This window comes from Nerophis ophidion, linkage group LG14 (genome assembly GCF_033978795.1).
Source record: "Nerophis ophidion isolate RoL-2023_Sa linkage group LG14, RoL_Noph_v1.0, whole genome shotgun sequence".
NCBI lineage: Eukaryota > Metazoa > Chordata > Actinopteri > Syngnathiformes > Syngnathidae > Nerophis > Nerophis ophidion.
Window position 1 is genome coordinate 18,797,125 of NC_084624.1, and position 20,668 is coordinate 18,817,792.

Consider the following 20,668-nt stretch of genomic DNA (forward strand, 5'->3'; position numbering starts at 1 on the left):
TTAGAATCCTGAGATAATGCGAAAAAAGCAATAAAAATGTATTCAAACATAACTTCTAAACAACACATGCAAAATGGCTAATAATGCCTACAGATATGTATTTTTGTTAGTTGTACTAGAAAAATGATCTTTTGTAAGGTTCACAAAGACAAAAGTTAGTTTTTTTATTCAATATAACAGTGTAATGTCATACTAAATATGAAAGGTTTATAATCATAATTCCAAAACCAAACATTAATTTGTCTTAAAAAGCCTTTGATATTGAATTTATGTGAGTTTTACCGGAATCAGGTATTTTGGAAAGAATCACAAATACAAAAAAATTGGTTTTACTGGCCTCATATTGGTCACACTCAAAATGACAGTTTTTGAAACATAACTCCAAAAATACACATGCAAAATGTCTAATAATGCCTGAAGAAATGCATCTTTGAGAGTTTTCCTGAAAATAAAAAACATTTGGTAAGGTTTGCAAGAAGAAAAAGTAATTTTTTACTCAATTTGACAATAATGTACTTAGAATCCTGAGATAATGCGAAAAAAGCAATACAAATGTATTCCAACATATTTCCTAATCCAAACGTGCAAAATGTCTAAAAATGCCTGTGATATTGAATACATGTGAGTTTTACTAGATACAGTTGTTTTTCAATGGTGTGCAAATACAAAAATTAGGTTTTACTCAATATGACTGTATACTGTAACACTCAAAATGACAGTTATTGAAACATAACTCCTACACCACACATGAAAAATGGCTAATAATGCCTGAAACAATGCATCTTTGGGAGTTTTACTCGAAACATATGCTTTTTTAAATTTTGCAAATGCAAAAAGTAGTTTTTTACTCAATATGACACTAAAGTTCTTAGAATCCTGAGATAATGCGAAAAAAGCAATAAAAATGTATTCAAACATAACTTCTAAACAACACATGCAAAATGGCTAATAATGCCTAGAGATATGTATTTTTGTTAATTGTACTAGAAAAATGATCTTTTGTAAGGTTCACAAAGACACAAGTTAGTTTTTTTATTCAATATAACAGTGTAACTGTCATACTAAATATGAAAGGTTTATAATCATAACTCCAAAACCAAACATTAATTTGTCTTAAAAAGCCTTTAATATTAAATTTATGTGAGTTTTACCAGAATCAGGTATTTTGGAAAGAATCACAAATACAAAAAATAGGTTTCACTGGCCTCATATTGGTCACACTCAAAATGACAGTTTTTGAAACATAACTCCAAAAATACACATGCAAAATGTCTAATAATGCCTGAAGAAATGCATCTTTGAAAGTTTTCCTGAAAATAAAAAACATTTGGTAAGGTTTGCAAAAAGAAAAAGTAATTTTTTACTCAATTTGACAGTAATGTAATTAGAATCCTGAGATAATGCGAAAAAAGCAATAAAAATGTATTCCAACATATTTCCTAATCCAAACGTGCAAAATGTCTAAAAATGCCTGTGATATTGAATACATGGGAGTTTTACTAGATACAGTTGTTTTTCAATGGTTTGCAAATACAAAAATTAGGTTTTACTCAATATGACTGTATACTGTAACACTCAAAATGACAGTTATTGAAACATAACTCCTACACCACACATGAAAAATGGCTAATAATGCCTGAAACAACGCATCTTTGGGAGTTTTACACGAAACATATGCTTTTTTAAATTTTGCAAATGCAAAAAGTAGTTTTTTACTCAATATGACACTAATGTTCTTAGAATCCTGAGATAATGCGAAAAAAGCAATAAAAATGTATTCAAACATAACTTCTAAACAACACATGCAAAATGGCTAATAATGCCTAGAGATATGTATTTTTGTTAGTTGTACTAGAAAAATGATCTTTTGTAAGGTTCACAAAGACAAAAGTTAGTTTTTTTTATTCAAAATAACAGTGTAATTGTCATACTAAATATGAAAGGTTTATAAATATAACTCCAAAACCAAACATTAATTTGTGTTAAAAAGCCTTTAATATTGAATTCATGTGAGTTTTACCAGAATCAGGTATTTTGGAAAGAATCACAAATACAAAAAATAGGTTTTACTGGCCTCATATTGGTCACACTCAAAATGACAGTTTTTGAAACATAACTCCAAAAATACACATGCAAAATGTCTAATAATGCCTGAAGAAATGCATCTTTGAGAGTTTTCCTGAAAATAAAAAACATTTGGTAAGGTTTGCAAGAAGAAAAAGTAATTTTTTACTCAATTTGACAGTAATGTACTTAGAATCCTGAGATAATGTGAAAAAAGCAATAAAAATGTATTCCAACATATTTCCTAATCCAAACGTGCAAAATGTCTAAAAATGCCTGTGATATTGAATACATGGGAGTTTTACTAGATACAGTTGTTTTTCAATGGTTTGCAAATACAAAAATTAGGTTTTACTCAATATGACTGTATACTGTAACACTCAAAATGACAGTTATTGAAACATAACTCCTACACCACACATGAAAAATGGCTAATAATGCCTGAAACAATGCATCTTTGGGAGTTTTATTCGAAACATATGCTTTTTTAAATTTTGCAAATGCAAAAAGTAGTTTTTTACTCAATATTACACTAATGTTCTTAGAATCCTGAGATAATGCGAAAAAAGCAATAAAAATGTATTCCAACATAACTTCTAAACAACACATGCAAAATGGCTAATAATGCCTAGAGATATGTATTTTCGTTAGTTGTACTAGAAAAATGATATTTTGTAAGGTTCACAAAGACACAAGTTAGTTTTTTCATTCAATATAACGGTGTAACTGTCATAATAAATATGAAAGGTTTATAATCATAACTCCAAAACCAAATATTAATTTGTCTTAAAAAGCCTTTAATATTGAATGTATGTGAGTTTTACCAGAATCAGGTATTTTGGAAAGGATCACAAATACAAAAATTAGGTTTTACTGTTCCCACATTGGTCACTCTCAAAATGACAGTTTTTGAAACATAACTCCAAAAATACACATGCAAAATGTCTAATAATGCCTGAAGAAATGCATCTTTGAGAGTTTTCCTGAAAATAAAAAAACATTTGGTAAGGTTTGCAAGAAGAAAAAGTATTTTTTTTATTCAATTTGACAGTAATGTACTTAGAATCCCGAGATAATGCGAAAAAAGCAATAAAAATGTATTCCAACATATTTCCTAATCCAAACGTGCAAAATGTCTAAAAATGCCTGTGATATTGAATACATGTGAGTTTTATTAGATACAGTTGTTTTGCAATGGTTTGCAAATACAAAAATTAGGTTTTACTCAATATGACTGTATATTGTAACACTCAATATGACAGTTATTGAAACATAACTCCTACACCACACATGAAAAATGGCTAATAATGCCTGAAGAAATGCATCTTTGGGAGTTTTATTCAAAACATATGCTTTTTTAAATTTTGCAAATGCAAAAAGTAGTTTTTTACTCAATATGACAATAATGTTCTTAGAATCCTGAGATAATGCGAAAAAAGCAATAAAAATGTGTTCAAACATAACTACTAAAGAACACACGCAAAATTTCTAATAATGCCTAGAGATATTTATTTTTGTTAGTTGTACTAGAAAAATGATCTTTTGTAAGGTTCTCAAAGACAAAAGATAGTTTTTTTATTCAATATAACAGTGTAACTGTCATAATAAATATGAAAGGTTTATAATCATAACTCCAAAACCAAATATTAATTTGTCTTAAAAAGCCTTTGATATTGAATTTATGTGAGTTTTACCAGAATCAGGTATTTTGGAAAGAATCACAAATACAAAAATTAGTTTTTACTGGCCTCACATTGGTCACACTCAAAATGACAGCTTTTGAAACATAACTCCAAAAATACAAATACCTGAAGAAATGCATCTTTGAGAGTTATCCTGAAAAAAAAAAAAAAACATTTGGTAAGGTTTGCAAGAAGAAAAAGTATTTTTTTACTCAATTTGACAGTAAAGTACTTAGAATCCTGAGATAATGCGAAAAAAGCAATAAAAATGTATTCCAACATATTTCCTAATCCAAATGTGCAAAATGTCTAAAAATGCCTGTGATATTGAATACATGTGAGTTTTACTAGATACAGTTGTTTTTCAATGGTTTGCAAATACAAAAATTAGGTTTTACTCAATATGACTGTATACTGTAACACTCAATATGACAGTTATTGAAACATAACTCCTACACCACACATGAAAAATGGCTAATAATGCCTGAAATAATGCATCAATGGGAGTTTTACTCGAAACATATGCTTTTTTAAATCTTGCAAATGCAAAAAGTATTTATTAACTCAATATGACAATAATGTTCTTAGAATCCTGAGATAATGCGAAAAAAGCAATAAAAATGTATTCAACATAACTTCCAAACAACACATGCAAAATGGCTAATAATGCCTAGAGATATGTATTTTTGTTAGTTGTACTCGAAAAATGATCTTTTGTAAGGTTCACAAAGACACACGTTAGTTTTTTTATTCAAAATAACAGTGTAATTGTCATACTGAATATGAAATGTTTATAAATATAACTCCAAAACCAAACATTAATTCGTCTTAAATAATCTTTAATATTGAATTTATGTGAGTTTTACCAGAATCGGGTATTTTGGAAAGAATCACAAATACAAAAATTAGGTTTTACTGGCCTCATATTGGTCACACTCAAAATGACAGTTTTTGAAACATAACTCCAAAAATACACATGCAAAATGTCTAATAATGCCTGAAGAAATGCATCTTTGAGAGTTTTTCTGAAAAAAAAAACATTTTGTAAGGTTTGCAAAAACAAATTTTAATTTTTTATTCAATTTGACAGTAATTTACTTAGAATCCTGAGATAATGCGAAAAAAGCAATAAAAATGTATTCCAACATAATTCCTAATCCAAACGGGCATAATGTCTAAAAATGCCTGTGATATTGAATGCATGTGAGTTTTACTAGATACAGTTGTTTTTCAAAGGTTTGCAAATACAAAAATTAGGTTTTACTCAATATGACTGTATACTGTAACACTCATTATGACAGTTATTGAAACATAACTCCTACACCACACATGAAAAATGGCTAATAATGCCTGAAATAATGCATCTTTGGGAGTTTTACTCGAAACATATGCTTTTTTAAATCTTGCAAATGCAAAAAGTAGTTTTTTACTCAATATATCTATAATGTTCTTAGAATCCTGAGATAATGCGAAAAAAGCAATAAAAATGTGTTCAAACATAACTTCTAAACAACACATGCAAAATGGCTAATAATGCCTAGAGATATGTATTTTTGTGAGTTGTACTACAAAAATGATCTTTTGTAAAGTTCACAAAGACACAAGTTAGTTTTTTTATTCAATATAACAGTGTAACTGTCATACTAAATATGAAAGGTTTATAATCATAACTCCACAACCAAACATTAATTTGTCTTAAAAAGCCTTAAATGTTGAATTAATGTGAGTTTTACCAGAATCAGGTATTTTGGAAAGAATCACAAATACAAAAATTAGGTTTTACTGGCCTCATATTGGTCACATTCGAAATGAGAGTTTTTGAAACATAACTCCAAAAATACACATGCAAAATGTCTAATAATGCCTGAAGAAATGAATCTTTGAGAGTTTTCCTGAAAAAAAAAAACGTTTGGTAAGGTTTGCAAAAACAAAAAGTAATGTTTTACTCAATTTAACAGTAATGTACTTAGAATCCTGAGATAATGCGAAAAAAGCAATAAAAATGTATTCCAAGATATTTCCTAATCCAAACGTGCAAAATGTCTAAAAATGCCTGTGATATTGAATACATGTGAGTTTTACTAGATACAGTTGTTTTTCAATGGTTTGCAAATACAAAAATTAGGTTTTACTCAATATGACTGTATACTGTAACACTCAATATGACAGTTATTTAAACATAACTCCTACACCACACATGAAAAATGGCTAATAATGCCTGAAATAATGCATCAATGGGAGTTTTACTCGAAACATATGCTTTTTTAAATCTTGCAAATGCAAAAAGTAGTTTTTTACTCAATATGACAATAATGTTCTTAGAATCCTGAGATAATGCGAAAAAAGCCATAAAAATGTATTCAAACATAACTTCTAAACAACACATGAAAAATGGCTAATAGTGCCTAGAGATATGTATTTTTGTTAGTTGTACTAGAAACAATATCTTTTGTAAGGTTCACAAAGACAGAAGTTAGTTTTTTTTATTCAATATAACAGTGTAACTGTCATACTAAACATGAACGGTTTAAAATCATAACTCCAAAACCAAACGTTAATTTGTCTTAAAAAGCTTTGAATATTGAATTTATGTGAGTTTTACCAGAATCAGGTATTTTGGAAAGGTTTACAAATACAAAAATTAGGTTTTACTGGCCTCATATTGGTCGCACTCAAAATGACAGTTTTTGAAACATAACTCCAAAAATACACATGCAAAATGTCTAATAATGCCTGAAGAAATGCATCTTTGAGAGTTTTCCTGAAAAAAAAAAACGTTTGGTAAGGTTTGCAAAAACAAAAAGTAATGTTTTACTCAATTCAACAGTAATGTACTTAGAATCCTGAGATAATGCGAAAAAAGCAATAAAAATGTATTACAACATATTTCCTAATCCAAACGTGCAAAATGTCTAAAAATGCCTGTGATATTGAATACATGTGAGTTTTACTAGCTACAGTTGTTTTTCAATGGTTTGCAAATAAAAAAAATAGGTTTTACTCAATATGACTGTATACTGTAACACTCAATATGACAGTTATTGAAACAAAACTCCTAAACCACACAGGAAAAATGGCTAATAATGCCTGAAATAATAAATTTTTGGGAATTTTACTCGAAACATATGCTTTTTTAAATCTTGCAAATGCAAAAAGTAGTTTTTTACTCAATATGTCCATAATGTTCTTAGAATCCTGAGATAGTGCGAAAAAAGCAATACAAATGTGTTCAAACATAATTACCAAACAATTCATGCAAAATGGCTAATAATGCCTAGAGATATGTATTTTTGTTGGTTGTACTAGAAAAATGATCTTTTGTAAGGTTCACAAAGACACACATTAGTTTTTTTTTATTCAAAATAACAGCGTAATTGTCATACTAAAAATGAAAGGTTTATATATATAACTCCAAAACCAAACATTTGTCTTAAAAAGCCTTTAATATTGAATTTATGTGAGTTTTACCAGAATCAGGTATTCTGGAAAGAATCACAAATACAAAAATTAGTTTTACTGGCCTCATATTGGTCACACTCAAAATGACAGTTTTTGAAACATAACTCCAAGAATATACATGCAAAATGTCTAATAATGCCTGAAGAAATGCATCTTTGAGAGTTTTCCTGAAAAAAAAAACATTTGGTAAGGTTTGCAAGAACAAAAAGTATCTTTTTACTCAATTTGACAGTAATGTACTTAGAATCCTGAGATAATGCGAAAAAAGCAATAAAAATGTATTCCAACATAATTCCTAATCCAAACGTGCAAAATGTCTAAAAATGCCTGTGATAATGAATACATGTGAGTTTTACAAGATAAAGTTGTTTTTCAATGCTTTGCAAATAGAAAAATTAGGTTTTACTCAATATGACTGTATACTGTAACACTCAATATGACAGTTATTTAAACATAACTCCTACACCACACATGAAAAATGGCTAATAATGACTGAAATAATAAATTTTTGGGAATTTTACTCGGATCATATGCTTTTTTAAATCTTGCAAATGCAAAAAGTATTTTTTTTTTTGTGAATATGACAATAATGTTCTTAGAATCCTGAGATAATGCGAAAAAAGCAATAAAAATGTTTTCAAACATAACTTCTAAACAACACATGCAAAACGGCTAATAATGCCTGGAGATGTGTATCTTTATTAGTTGTAGTAGAAAAAATATCTTTTGTAGGGTTCACTGTAAAAAAAAAATCATATTTTTATGGTTAGTTTACTGTAAATTTCTACTGTAATTTTTCAAATTGGTTATAAAACTGTAGAATTGAAGACATTATCTGTAAATAAACAAACCGCCTGATATTTTAAGTAATATGCCAGAAAAGACAAACTATGTATATTCCTATTTTTTTTTACAGAAAAATATCAAATTAATTATACATATTTTAGTGTTCTCGTGAGACGTGTAAAAACGCCAACTCAACACCAAGCCAAACCGGAGTCAATGAAGAGAACGTCGTTGTAAGCTTGACCATTTACTTTTGACAATTCCTTCATAGACAAGATGGTGAAAAACTGAAAAGAACAAGAGACACAACACACAACACACTTATTACCTCTGTACATATTCGTTTACAATGACATATAAAAATGTAACGGTAATGTCGAAAAATGTCCAGCAGAGGGAGACTCCCGTCTGCCTAAATCAGGGGTGCCCACACTTTTTCTGCAGGCGAGCTACTTTTCAATTGACCAACTCGAGGGGATCTACCTCATTTATATATATCATTTATATTTATTTATTTATGAAAGAGACATTTTTGTAAACAAGTTAAATGTGTTTAACTTGTTTATTTAAATAATACAAGCATGTGTAACACATATAGATGTCTTTCTTTCACAAAGACAAGAATATAAGTTGGTGTATTACCTGATTCTGATGACTTGCATTGATTGGAATCAGACAGTAATGATGATAGCGCCCACATTTTCAAATGGAGGAGAAAAAAAGTTGTCCTTTCTGTACAATACCACATGAAAGTGGTTGGTTTTTGGCATCTAATTCATCCAGCTTCCATACACTTTACAAGAAAAACATTGGCGGCAAATTCCGTAGCTTGCTTGATTGACATTCACGGCACCCGAGGGTCTTGTGAGATGAAGCTGGCTGCTGCCAGTTCATTATTATGAAAAAATGACAGAGAGGAAGGCGAGAAACACTTTTTATTTCAACAGACTTTCGCGCCGTCCCTTCCGTCAAACTCTAAAGGCCGACTGCACATTTCCTATCTTCACAATAAAAGCCCTGCTTCATGCTGCCTGAGCTAACAAAATAAGAGTCTCGGAAAGCTGGCGTGCACAAGTGATGTGCACGCCAGCTTTCTGAGGGATCGCTTGTGCACGCCAGTTTTCCGAGACTCTGTATTTAGTTAGCGCAGGCAGCATGAAGCAGGGCTTTTATTGTGAAGATAGGAAATGTGTAGTCGGCCTTTAGAGTTTTGACGGAAGGTACGACGCGAGAGTCTGTTGAAATAAAAAGTGTTTCTTGCCTTCCTCTCGGTCATATTTTCATAATAATGATCTTGCAGCAGCCAGCGTCATCTCACAAGACTCTCCGGTACCGTGAATGTCATTTAAGTGACGTCTTGGTGAAGATTGATGATCACTAATTTTTAGGTCTATTTTTTTTAAAAGCCTGGCTGGAGATCGACTGACACACCCCCTGCGGTCGACTGGTAGCTCGCGGTCGACGTAATGGGCACCCCTGGCCTAAATGACTTGAACACATTGTATCTAGTTCGACAATTATATTTAACATATCGGCACTATTACACTTTTTTAACGTGTCTGACATGTTGTTAACTTATTAAAGACGACTTACGGCATTGCTTCTTCGCCGCTTTGTGTAGGATGGCAACAGAAAGTACTACAGAAGACCACAAAATGTATCTCTAGCTTTCGAACAAATACCGGAAGTCAACCAACAGGAAGTAATTTAGCGGAAGTGACATCATCTTACTGCTGTTTACCGATTATAAAGTACAATAAATATAAACAACTTTAACTCCAAATTAAAGCATTGCAGTTACTAATACAAAATATTATCAACTAATACAAAAATATTATAATGTAATTACGTAAATAATATTAACAGTTGACTTCAGGACAACACACTCCCCGCCTGGCCTATGTGAGGCCACTAAGGTTACCAAATAACTCTAGTCTTTGGGCAGGAGTAAAACAACTTCTGTTACTGGTCTCAAAAATGTTTTTGGGGTTCCTTGGTCTGTAGTCTTCACTTCGACCTTCCTGACCAAATTGTCGATCCCGGGGAACGTGGCGGTGACCATGGCCATAGGCCAGTAGTTACGTGCAGCTTGCTTGTCCTTGAGGAGAACTAGATCTCCTACTTGAAGGTTTCGCCTTGACATATTCCATTTCTGTCTCTGTTGCAAAGAAGGAAGGTACTCCCTTCTCCATCGGCTCCAAAACTGGTTTGCAAATGCTTGCACTTGCTTCCATTGTTTGGTGTAAAGGTCCCTCTCTGTGAATTCTCCAGGTGGAGGTGGAGCTCCTGCCTTCTGTGTTAGGAGCATTGATTGTGAAAGAATGAAGGGTTGTTGTGGATCTATGGATACAGGCAGAAGTGGTCGTGCATTTATAATTGCAGTGACTTCCGCCCTCAGAGTGCAAAGAACTTCATGGGTTATAGGAGTCCCATGCTGCAGTAGCATTGAATCCAGGATTCTTCTTGCAATCCCGATCATTCGCTCCCAAGAGCCTCCCATGTGGGAAACGTGTGGTGGGTTGAATTTCCAAATGCACTGCTTTTCACTGAGGAAGTTCTGCACTGCCTTGTTCATTCCAAGCTCTTTGCATGCTCCCGTAAAATTAGTGCCACAATCAGAATGAAGTTGATTTGCTGGACCTCGAAGTGCGAAAAAACGCCTGAGAGCGTTGATACAACTTGAAGTGTCCATAGACTCGATTAACTCGATATGAACAGCTCTCGAACTAAGACAAGTGAACATCATGGCCCACCGTTGCTCTCTGCTTGTCCTCCTCTGGTACGTCTGGTTAAGACAGACCAGGGTCCAAAGACATCGACTCCCACATACGTAAAAGGAGGGCAGGATTTAAGACGTTCCGGAGGCAAATTAGCCATTTGTTGTTCTTGAACCTTCCCTCGAAGTCTACGACAGATTGTGCATTTGTGAAGAATTGAGTTGATTAAAAACCGTCCACCTAGAATCCACAATCCTGCTGCTCTGATGGCTCCTTCAGTAAAATGACGGCCTTGATGTTTTACCTGCACATGGTGGTGGTGTGTGAGCAACACAGAGATGTGGCTTTTCTTGGGGAGAATTACAGGATTATTTTCTAAAAGTGTGAGTTCAGAGCACTTTAGTCTACCTCCCACACAAATGAGTCTATCCTCCAATGTTGGGTTGAGTTTCAACAAAGGGCTGTTTCTTGAAACTGGCTTGTTTTCTTGTAAAGCTAAAAGCTCTCCTGAGAAGGCTGCCTTTTGTGCTGCCCTCAGAATAATATATTTAGCTTGGGCAATTTCATCTGCAGTGCGTGGTTGGTGACACTTGTGCCAGCCTTTGCATCCATCTTTTTGATTAGACCTTTTGCATGTTCTTGCGACGTGGGTGAGGAATGCCACACCCCTCACCAAGGAAGTGAAAGTGGAAAATCGTTGGAAGCGATCTGGGTTGAGTATCTGACGTTCCAGGTAAGTAGCGCAGGTCTGCACTTGTGGTCGGATTTCAGAGTCGTTATGTGGTCCAATGAGCTCAAATCTTTCACTGGTTTGTGTCATTTTTGCAGATGTCTTTTGCAGGAATGCAGGGCCGATAAACCAAGATGTTTGTCCAAGGCTTGATACAGGTAAAGATCTTGACGCATGATCTGCAGGGTTTTCCTCTGTGCACACATAGTTCCACTGATCGGGATTTGAAGATTGACGAATACGCTGGACTCTGTTATGAACATAGGTGTAGAAACGTTTTTTCTCGTTGCAAATGTATCCAAGCACTACCTTACTGTCTGTGTAGAAGCGAACTTCATCGAACTTGAGGTCCAGCTCATCTTGGATGAGATCTGCCATCTCTACCGCTAGCACAGCAGCACAGAGCTCGAGCCTTGGGATAGTAGGTTCAGACTGGGGTGCCAACTTGGCCTTTCCCATCACAAATCCGACTTCGGCCTCTCCATCTTCTTGGACCACTTTCAGGTAAGCCACAGCACCAATGGCCTTGCATAATGCATCTGAAAACACGCACAACTCTGCGAGCACCGCATCACACAGTGACTTTGCAGTGTACCTGCGTGGAATATGAATCTTGTTTAAGCCTTGAAGAGACTCTTTCCAAGTCTCCCACTTGTTCTTTTTGGCTTCTGGCAGGGGCGTGTCCCAGTCTGCTAGCTCGGAGGTAAGTTCTCTGAGAAGGGATCTTCCCTGAATTGTGACAGGTGCGAGCATTCCTAGGGAATCAAAAACACTGTTTACTGTAGACAAAACACCATGTCGAGTGAATGGTTTGTTTGTTGGTGATGCAAAGTATGTAAATGTGTCAGATGTAATCTCCCAGAGCAACCCTAAGCTCCGTTGTGTGGGTGTAAAGTCTCCACTCAAAATCTAAGTATTTGACCACAGGGGCACAATCTTGAGGGAAGAAGGCTTTGCTGACTTCCTCAGAGTTTGATACAAACTTGTGCAAGCGAAGGTTCGACTCGGCGAGTGAACACTTTGTCCTTTGGAGCAGGTCAATAGCCTCACCTTCAGATGGTAAGGATACCAAGCCATCGTCCACATAAAAGTGCCTTTCTACAAACCTGACTGTATCATCTCCGTGCTGCTGTGCACCTTCCCTGATGGCCTTTCGCAGTCCATAGATTGCCACAGCAGGAGATGGTGTGTTGCCAAACACGTGGACCCTCATGCGATAATCAATAACTGGCTTCCTGAGATAATTGTCCTGATGCCACAAGAAACGTAGGAAATTTCGATGATCTTCATGCACCAAAAAACAATGAAACATCTGCTGGATGTCTGCCATAATCGCTACTCTTTCCTTCCGGAAGCGCAGAAGAACGCCCAGCAAGGAGTTGTTGAGGTCGGGTCCAGAGAGTAGCACGTCATTTAGGGAAATACCTGCGTGTTGGGCGCTAGAGTCAAAAACGAATCTGATCTGGTCAGGTTTTCGTGGGTGGTATACGCCAAAGGATGGCAAATACCAGCACTCTTCATCTTTCCTCAATGGCGGCGCTACCTCTGCATGCTTGTGGGTAATGAGCTTTTCTATGAATGTGACATACTGTTCCTGCATTTCCGGTTTCCTTTGGAGGGTTCATTGAAGTGACATGAACCGCTTGATTGCCTGGGCCTTATTGTTTGGCAAACGTTGACGTGGTTCCTTAAATAGGAGTGGAGCGACCCAATTGTTGGATCCATCTCTGTAGGTTTGAATGTCCATGATCTTTAGAAAGAGGAGGTCATCCATTGATGGAGCAGGTTTGTTGTTATGTTCAGTTTGGTTGAAAACTGTCGATCCCAGCATCCTTTCTTGTGATTTGCAGGACTGGTTGAAGGTTTGTTGCTTCTTAACACACATGACACTGGTGCAGGGTAGAAAGATGGAATGACGTCCATTTTCCCATACGTTTGTTTTCATTGAATTAATTGTTGGTTTGTGTGTATTGCCTAAACACACTTCTCCCATCACCACCCAGCCTAAATCCAGACATTGTGCAAAAGGAGCGGCGTGTGGTCCATTTACTTGCTGTCTGACCTTGTGTGCCCTGATTACATCTCTTCCAAGGAGAAGGAGTATTTGTGCTCCGGGGTCCAATTCGGGGATGTGTTTGGCAATGTGATGGAGATGGGGTTGATGCAAAACTGCAGTTGGTGTTGGGATCTCATTCCAATTATTTGGAATCTCTATACACTCGAGGAGTGTTGGAAGTGAGATGAGAACTTTACCATCTAGGGACTCAATCTGGAAACCCTCAGCCTCCCTGCCGTGTGCCTCTACAAGGCCAGAACAAGTTCTGAGATGATAAGTGATTGGTTTGCTGTCCACATTGAACATTTTAAACAATTCTGGTCTTGCCAATGATCGATTACTTTGGTCATCCAAAATTACGTATGCTTTGATGGCCTTGTCCTTGAAGTTTTTATGGTACATTTTAGTAAGGCATATTTTTGAGCATGAGCGCCCCCACTGACCTTGACTGCAAACATCTGTACAGCTCGTGCTAACATCAGGCATGTTATACTGTTCTTCTGCCTCCCCGCCATACTCTTTAAGAGATGGAGGAGCCTTGGCCATTTGAGGGGATTGACCAGGATGCATTGCTGCCTCATGATGAGTGTTTCCACATTCATAACACTTCACAGAAGACTGGCATTGTTTGGCGAGATGTGAAACTGAGGAACAACATTTAAAACATATCCCTTTTTCCTTCAAAAAGGCCTTTCTATCATCCAGGGATTTGTTTCGGAATGTCCTGCATTTCTTAAGGGGGTGTGGTTTGTTGTGTAGAGGACAACATTCATTGGGGTCACTATTGGTTGTTAAAATGTCTGTTTTGTGCACTGTGATGGGTCTGTTGGAGTTAAAACCTTTTGCAATGTGTTTGTCAAGGTTAGCAGTTGTATTGTACTGGTAGGTGAAACTGGGGTCATTTCGTTTCTTTGCCTCAGAGCACACAAAAACACAGAAGTAGTGGAAGGGAGGGAAGCAACCGTTATTATGTTCTTTGTACAAAAACCCAGAAGATGTCCATTTTTCCTGAAGGCTATAAGGAAGCTTGTCCACAATCGGCCTAATTCCACGTGACGTATCCAGATAGGACAAGCCGGTGACATAGCCGTCCTTCTTAAAACCTTGAATTTCCATGAGCAAATCTCCCAGTTCGCGTAGCCTTGCGTTGTCTTTATTAGAAATTTTGGGGAAATTGTCCAGCCGATCAAATCGTGATTTTTCAATGATTTCAGGGGTAGCATAACAGTCACGCAGTCTTTCCCATGCTTTGTGTAGAGCCAGTTCTGGATGGTTTACATACATTGAGCGGATGCGTCTCACATGTTCTCCAGACTCCTTACCAAGCCACTTTGTCATGAGGTCTAGTTCTTGGGTTGTTGTGAGGTGAGCACCGCTGACCGCTGTAGTGAATGACGACTCCCATGCGCGATAATCTTCTGGTTTATCAGCGAAGTAGTACAGTCCTGAAGTGATGAGATCTCGTGTTGCCAAATAGTGGGCCAATGGTTCCACTGAAGACAGTATGCTGGCTTGTGGAACCTGTTGGGGAACATAGGGCGGAGCATGTATGTTTGAGCCAGATTGTCTTTTTTCTTCGGAGTTTGTCGTGGCTTTAACTGGTTTATTTAAGTTTGGTGTGGATAAGTGAGATTCTTTATCGCTCTTAAAGTTTGTTCTATTAGGACTGGGTTGCATATATGGAGTATTTTCATCCAGATGCCAGGTGTTGATGGTAGCTTGTGTTAACGGATACGGTTGCTTATCTATTGCTGGACACAAGGCAGCTAGAGATGACAACTGCTGTTGAAGGTCGATCTGTGATTGAACATATTCACTGGTGCGTTCAATGTTTGCCTTTTCTGATTCAGTTTTCCTGTCATCGCCAGTGGATTGTGCTCCCGAAGCTTCCTCCAATACCTTAGCTTCCGCCTCAGCTGCGTCTGCTTCTCGTTGTAATGTCAGCACTTCTAATTCTGTGGTTATTCTCGTTGTTTCTAATTGATTATGAGCCTTTTCCAGTTTTAGCTTAGCTTCTTCCAGTTTAAGCTTAGCTTCTTGGCTTGCGTACGACGCTTGTACTTCCGCGACTTCTGCTTTAGCTCTAACAAGAGCTGCACTTGCTGTGGATACTGACGTTTTGCTGCTTCCACTGTGACTAGTTGCCATGTGCCGGAACGTGCCTTTTTCACTTTAGTGTTCTCGTGAGACGTGTAAAAACGCCAACTCAACACCAAGCCAAACCGGAGTCAATGAAGAGAACGTTGTTGTAAGCTTGACCATTTACTTTTGACAATTCCTTCATAGACAAGATGGTGAAAAACTGAAAAGAACAAGAGACACAACACACTTATTGCCTCTGTACATATTCGTTTACAATGACATATAAAAATGTAACGGTAATGTCGAAAAATGTCCAGCAGAGGGAGACTCCCGTCTGCCTAAATGACTTGAACACAATGTATCTAGTTCGACAATTATATTTAATATATCGGCACTACTACACTTTTTTAACGTGTCTGACATGTTGTTAACTTATTAAAGACGACTTACGGCATTGCTTCTTCGCCGCTTTGTGTAGGATGGCAACAGAAAGTACTACAGAAGACCACAAAACGTATCTCTAGCTTTCGAACAAATACCGGAAGTCAACCAACAGGAAGTAATTTAGCGGAAGTGACATCTTCTAACTGCTGTTTACCGATTATAAAGTACAATAAATATAAACAACTTTGACTCCAAATTAAAGCATTGCAGTTACTAATACAAAATATTATCAAGTAATACAAAAATATTATAATGTAATTACGTAAATAATATTAACAGTTGACTTCAGGACAACACACATATTATTTTTTGTTTTCTCAAATTACTTTCAATTTCATGTAAAATTACAGTGATTAACTTTAATTAAATATGTAGCTTGTTATATAAAAGTCTTTGTCCATACTAACAATCGAACAGTTTTATATGTAATTTTAATGTAAATAATTTTTTTTAATATTTATGTGTATTTTCACATTCAAGTCGAAAAATACATGTAGCCTCTTATAAAAGGTTTATGCTCAAACTAACATTTACATTTTTTTCCCTCTAATATGACATACATGAGTGACTGCAAGACATACTTAATCAACAGTCAACAGCCATACAGATCACACTGACGGTGGCCGTACAAACAACTTTAACAATGTTACAAATATGCGCCACACTGTGGAGCCACATCAAACAAGAATGACAAACACATTTCAGGAGAACATCGTCACCGTAACACAACATTAACACAATAGAAACAATACCCATAATTCCATGTGTTACAATGTACACCCCCACCACCTAACCCCGCCCACCTCAACCAACGCACGGAGGGGGGCGGTGATGTTTTGGGGCGTGGGGTTGGGTGGTAGCGGGGATGTAGCCCGGAAGAGTCAGCACTGCATGGACTTGTGGGTATTTGTTATGTTGTGTTCATGTTTTGTTACAGTGAGGATGTTTTCCTGAAATGTGTTTATCATTCTTTTTCGATGTGGGTTCACAGTGTGGTGCATATTTGTAACAGTGTTAAAGTTGTTTGTACAGCCACCGTCACTGTGACCTGTGTGAATTTTGACCAAGTATATCTTGCAGTCATTATCATATGCAAGACAATACCGCGCACGTCACATGCCTCAATTGGCACGCTGATGATTTGGTGAATGAGAGTACAAAAAACTCACCACGGTACTACGTGTCATGTTCGCCCGGCCAAACTTTGAGTCAACCCTACATGAGGGTCTGTGAAATTCTTGCGGTGAAATGGTAGGATTGGTAAGTATGTTGCTAGGGTGGGATCGCCATTCATACAAGGTTAACCCACTTTGCATCAATTTCCTGGATCCACTGGCCCCCCGGTAAAGTGAATGAGGCACCCCTGATACTAACAATTCAGAAAAAATCTGTTAAACAATGGTAATTTTCTGTGGAACCGCCAGCATTGTCACTTCACTAAAGGTGGTTGTTTGTAACAATCTGGAAAAATTCTGAAGAATAAAGGTATTTTTCTGCAGAATTGTTTGCATCATCACTTTATTAAAGGTGGTTGATCTTAATAATTTAGTAAAAATCTGTAAAATTACGATATTTCTCCCCAAAACATTTCATGAAAATTTCTGTAAATGTAATGTTTTTGATCATTATTTGGTTTACAATGTTTTACTTTAATTTTATGTTTTTTGTTTGGCAGCCGTAGCTGCCAGTAAATGACCGTTTTTTTTTTACAGAACTTAATTTTACAGTGTTTGCAAAGATGAAAGTTTTTTTTTAATTATTCAATATAACAGTATAACTGTCATACTAAATATTAAAGGTTAATAAACATAACTCCAAAACCAAACATGAAATCTGTCTAAAAAAAACCCTGTAATATTGACTTTATGTGAATTTTACCTGAATTAGGTATTTTGGAAATGTTCACAAATAAAAAAATTAGGTTTTACTGGCATCACATTGGTCACACTCAATAAGACAGTTTTTGAACCATATCTCCAAAAATACACATGCAAAAATTACAAAAAAATGCCTGAAGAAATGTATCTTTGTGATTTTCCATCCATCCATTTTCTACCGCTTATTCCCTTTTGGGGTCGCGGGGGGCGCTGGCGCCTATCTCAGCTACAATCGGGCGGAAGGCGGGGTACTCGAAAAAAACATTTTGTAAGGTTTGCAAAAAGAAAAAGAAAAAGAAATGTTTTACACAATTTGACAGTAATGTACTTAAAATCCTGAGATAATGCAAAAAGAGCAATAAGAATATATTCCAACATAATTCCTAATCCAAATGTGCAAATTGTCTAAAAATGCCTGTGATATTGAGACCATGTGAGTTTTACTAGATACAGTTGCTTTTCTATGGTTTGCAAATACAAAAATTAGGTTTTACTCAATATGACTGTATACTGTAACACTCAATATGACAGTTATTTAAACATAACTCCTACACCACACATGAAAAATGGCTAATAATGCCTGAAATAATGCATCTTTGCGAGTTTTACTCGAAACGATTGCTTTTTTAAATCTTTGCAAAGCAAAAAATTGTTATTTTACTCAATATGACAATAATGTTCTTAGAATCCTGAGATAATGCGAAAAAAGCAATAAAAATGTTTTCAAACACAACTTTTAAACAACACATGCAAAATGGCAAATAATGCCAAGAGATGTGTATTTTTGTTAGTGGTAGTAGAAAAATGATCTTTTGTAGGGTTCACTGTAAAAAAAAAAATCCTACTTTTATGGTTAGTTTACTCGAAATTTCTACTGTAATTTTTCAATTTTTTTAATAGATTATAAAACTGTAGAATTGAAAACATTATCTGTAAATAAACAAACCGCCTGTTATTTTAAGTAATATGCCAGTAATGACAAATTATGTGTATTCCTATTTTTTTACAGAAAAATACCAAATTAATTATACATATTATTTTCTGTTTTCTCAAATTACTTTCAATTTCATGTAAAATTACAGTACTTAACTTTAATTAAATATGTAGCTTGCTATATAAAAGTATTTGTCCATACTAACAAAATAACAGTTGTATATGTAATTTTAAGGTAAATCCATTTTTTTTAATATTTATGTGTATTTTCACATTCAAGTCGAAAAATATATGTAGCCTCTTATAAAAAGTTTATGCTCAAACTAACAATTACATTTTATTCCCTGCAATATGACATACATGAGTGACGGCAACAGTCAACAGTCAACAGCCTTACAGATCACACTGACGGTGGCCGTACAAACAACTTTAACAATGTTACAAATATGCGCCACACTGTGGAGCCACATCAAACAATAATGACAAACACATTTCAGGAGAACATTTTCACCGTAACACAACATTAACACAACATTAACAATACCCATAATTCCATGTGTTACAATATACATCCCCACCACCTAACCCCGCCCACATCAACCAAAGCACGCAGGGGGGCGGTGATGTTTTGGGGCGTGGGGTTGGGTGGTAGCGGGGATGTAGCCCGGAAGAGTCAGCGCTGCATGGACTTGTGGGTATTTGTTATGTTGTGTTCATGTTTTGTTACAGTGAGGATGTTTTCCTGAAATGTGTTTATAATTCTTGTTCGATGTGGGTTCACGGTGTGGTGCATATCTGTTTTAGAACTATAACTTTTAAAAGTATTTTTTTACTCAATATGTATATAATGTTCTTAGAATCCTGAGATAATGCGAAAATGCAATAAAAATGTTTTTAAACATAACTTCTAAACAACACGTGCAAAATGGCTAATAATGCCTAGAGATATGTATTTTCGTTAGTTGTACTGGAAAAATTACCTTTTGTAAGGTTTGCAAATACACAATTTAGTTTTTTTTATTCAATATAACAGTATAATTGTCATACTAAATATGAAAGGTTTATAATCATAACTCCAAAACCAAACATGAAATCTGTCCAAAAAAGCCTGTAATATTGAATTTATGGGAGTTTTGGCGGAATCAGGTATTTTGGGAAGGTTCACAAATACAAAAATTAGATCTTACCGGCTTCATATTGGTCACACTCAAAATTACAATTTTGAAACATAACTCCAAAAGTAGAAATGCAAAATGTCTGATAATGCCTGAAGAAATGTATCTTTGAGAGTTTTCCTGAAAAAAAAAACATTTGGTAAGGTTTGCAAAAACAAAAAGTAATATTTTAGTAATTTGACAGTAATGTACTTAGAAACCTGAGATAATGCGAAAAAAGCAATAAAAATATTTTCCAACATAATTCCTAATCCAAACGTGCAAAATGTCTAAAAATGCCTGATATTGAATAAATGTGAGTTTTACTAGATACGGTTGTTTTTCTATGGTTTGTAAATACAAAATGTAGGTTTTACTCAATAAGACTGTATACTGTAACACTCAATATGACAGTTATTTAAACATAATTCCTAGACCACACATGAAAAATGACTAAATATGCCTGAAATAATGCATCTTTGGGAGTTTTACTCGGAACATATGCTTTTTTAAATCTTGCAAATGCAAAAATAATTTTCTTACTCAATATGACTATAATGTTCTTAGAATCCTGAGATAATGCGAAAAAGCAAAAAGCCCGGAAGAGTCAGCGCTGCATGGGCTTGTGGGTATTTGTTATGTTGTGTTTATGTTTTGATACAGTGAGGATTTTTTCCTAAAATG

General features: G+C 35.3%; 1 protein-coding gene across 1 annotated transcript; it reads right to left on the reverse strand.

The window, feature by feature from the left end:
- Window positions 1-7,170: 7,170 nt before the first annotated feature.
- LOC133568236 (uncharacterized) lies at window positions 7,171-16,146 on the reverse strand. The gene is made up of 3 exons (XM_061920043.1): window positions 16,027-16,146; window positions 9,585-15,796; window positions 7,171-8,278 (listed from the first exon to the last, which is right to left on the reverse strand). Exon 2 carries the CDS (start codon window positions 15,640-15,642, stop codon window positions 13,060-13,062), a length of 2,583 nt encoding a protein of 860 aa, XP_061776027.1. The 5' UTR covers window positions 15,643-15,796; window positions 16,027-16,146; the 3' UTR covers window positions 7,171-8,278; window positions 9,585-13,059.
- Window positions 16,147-20,668: the final 4,522 nt, after the last annotated feature.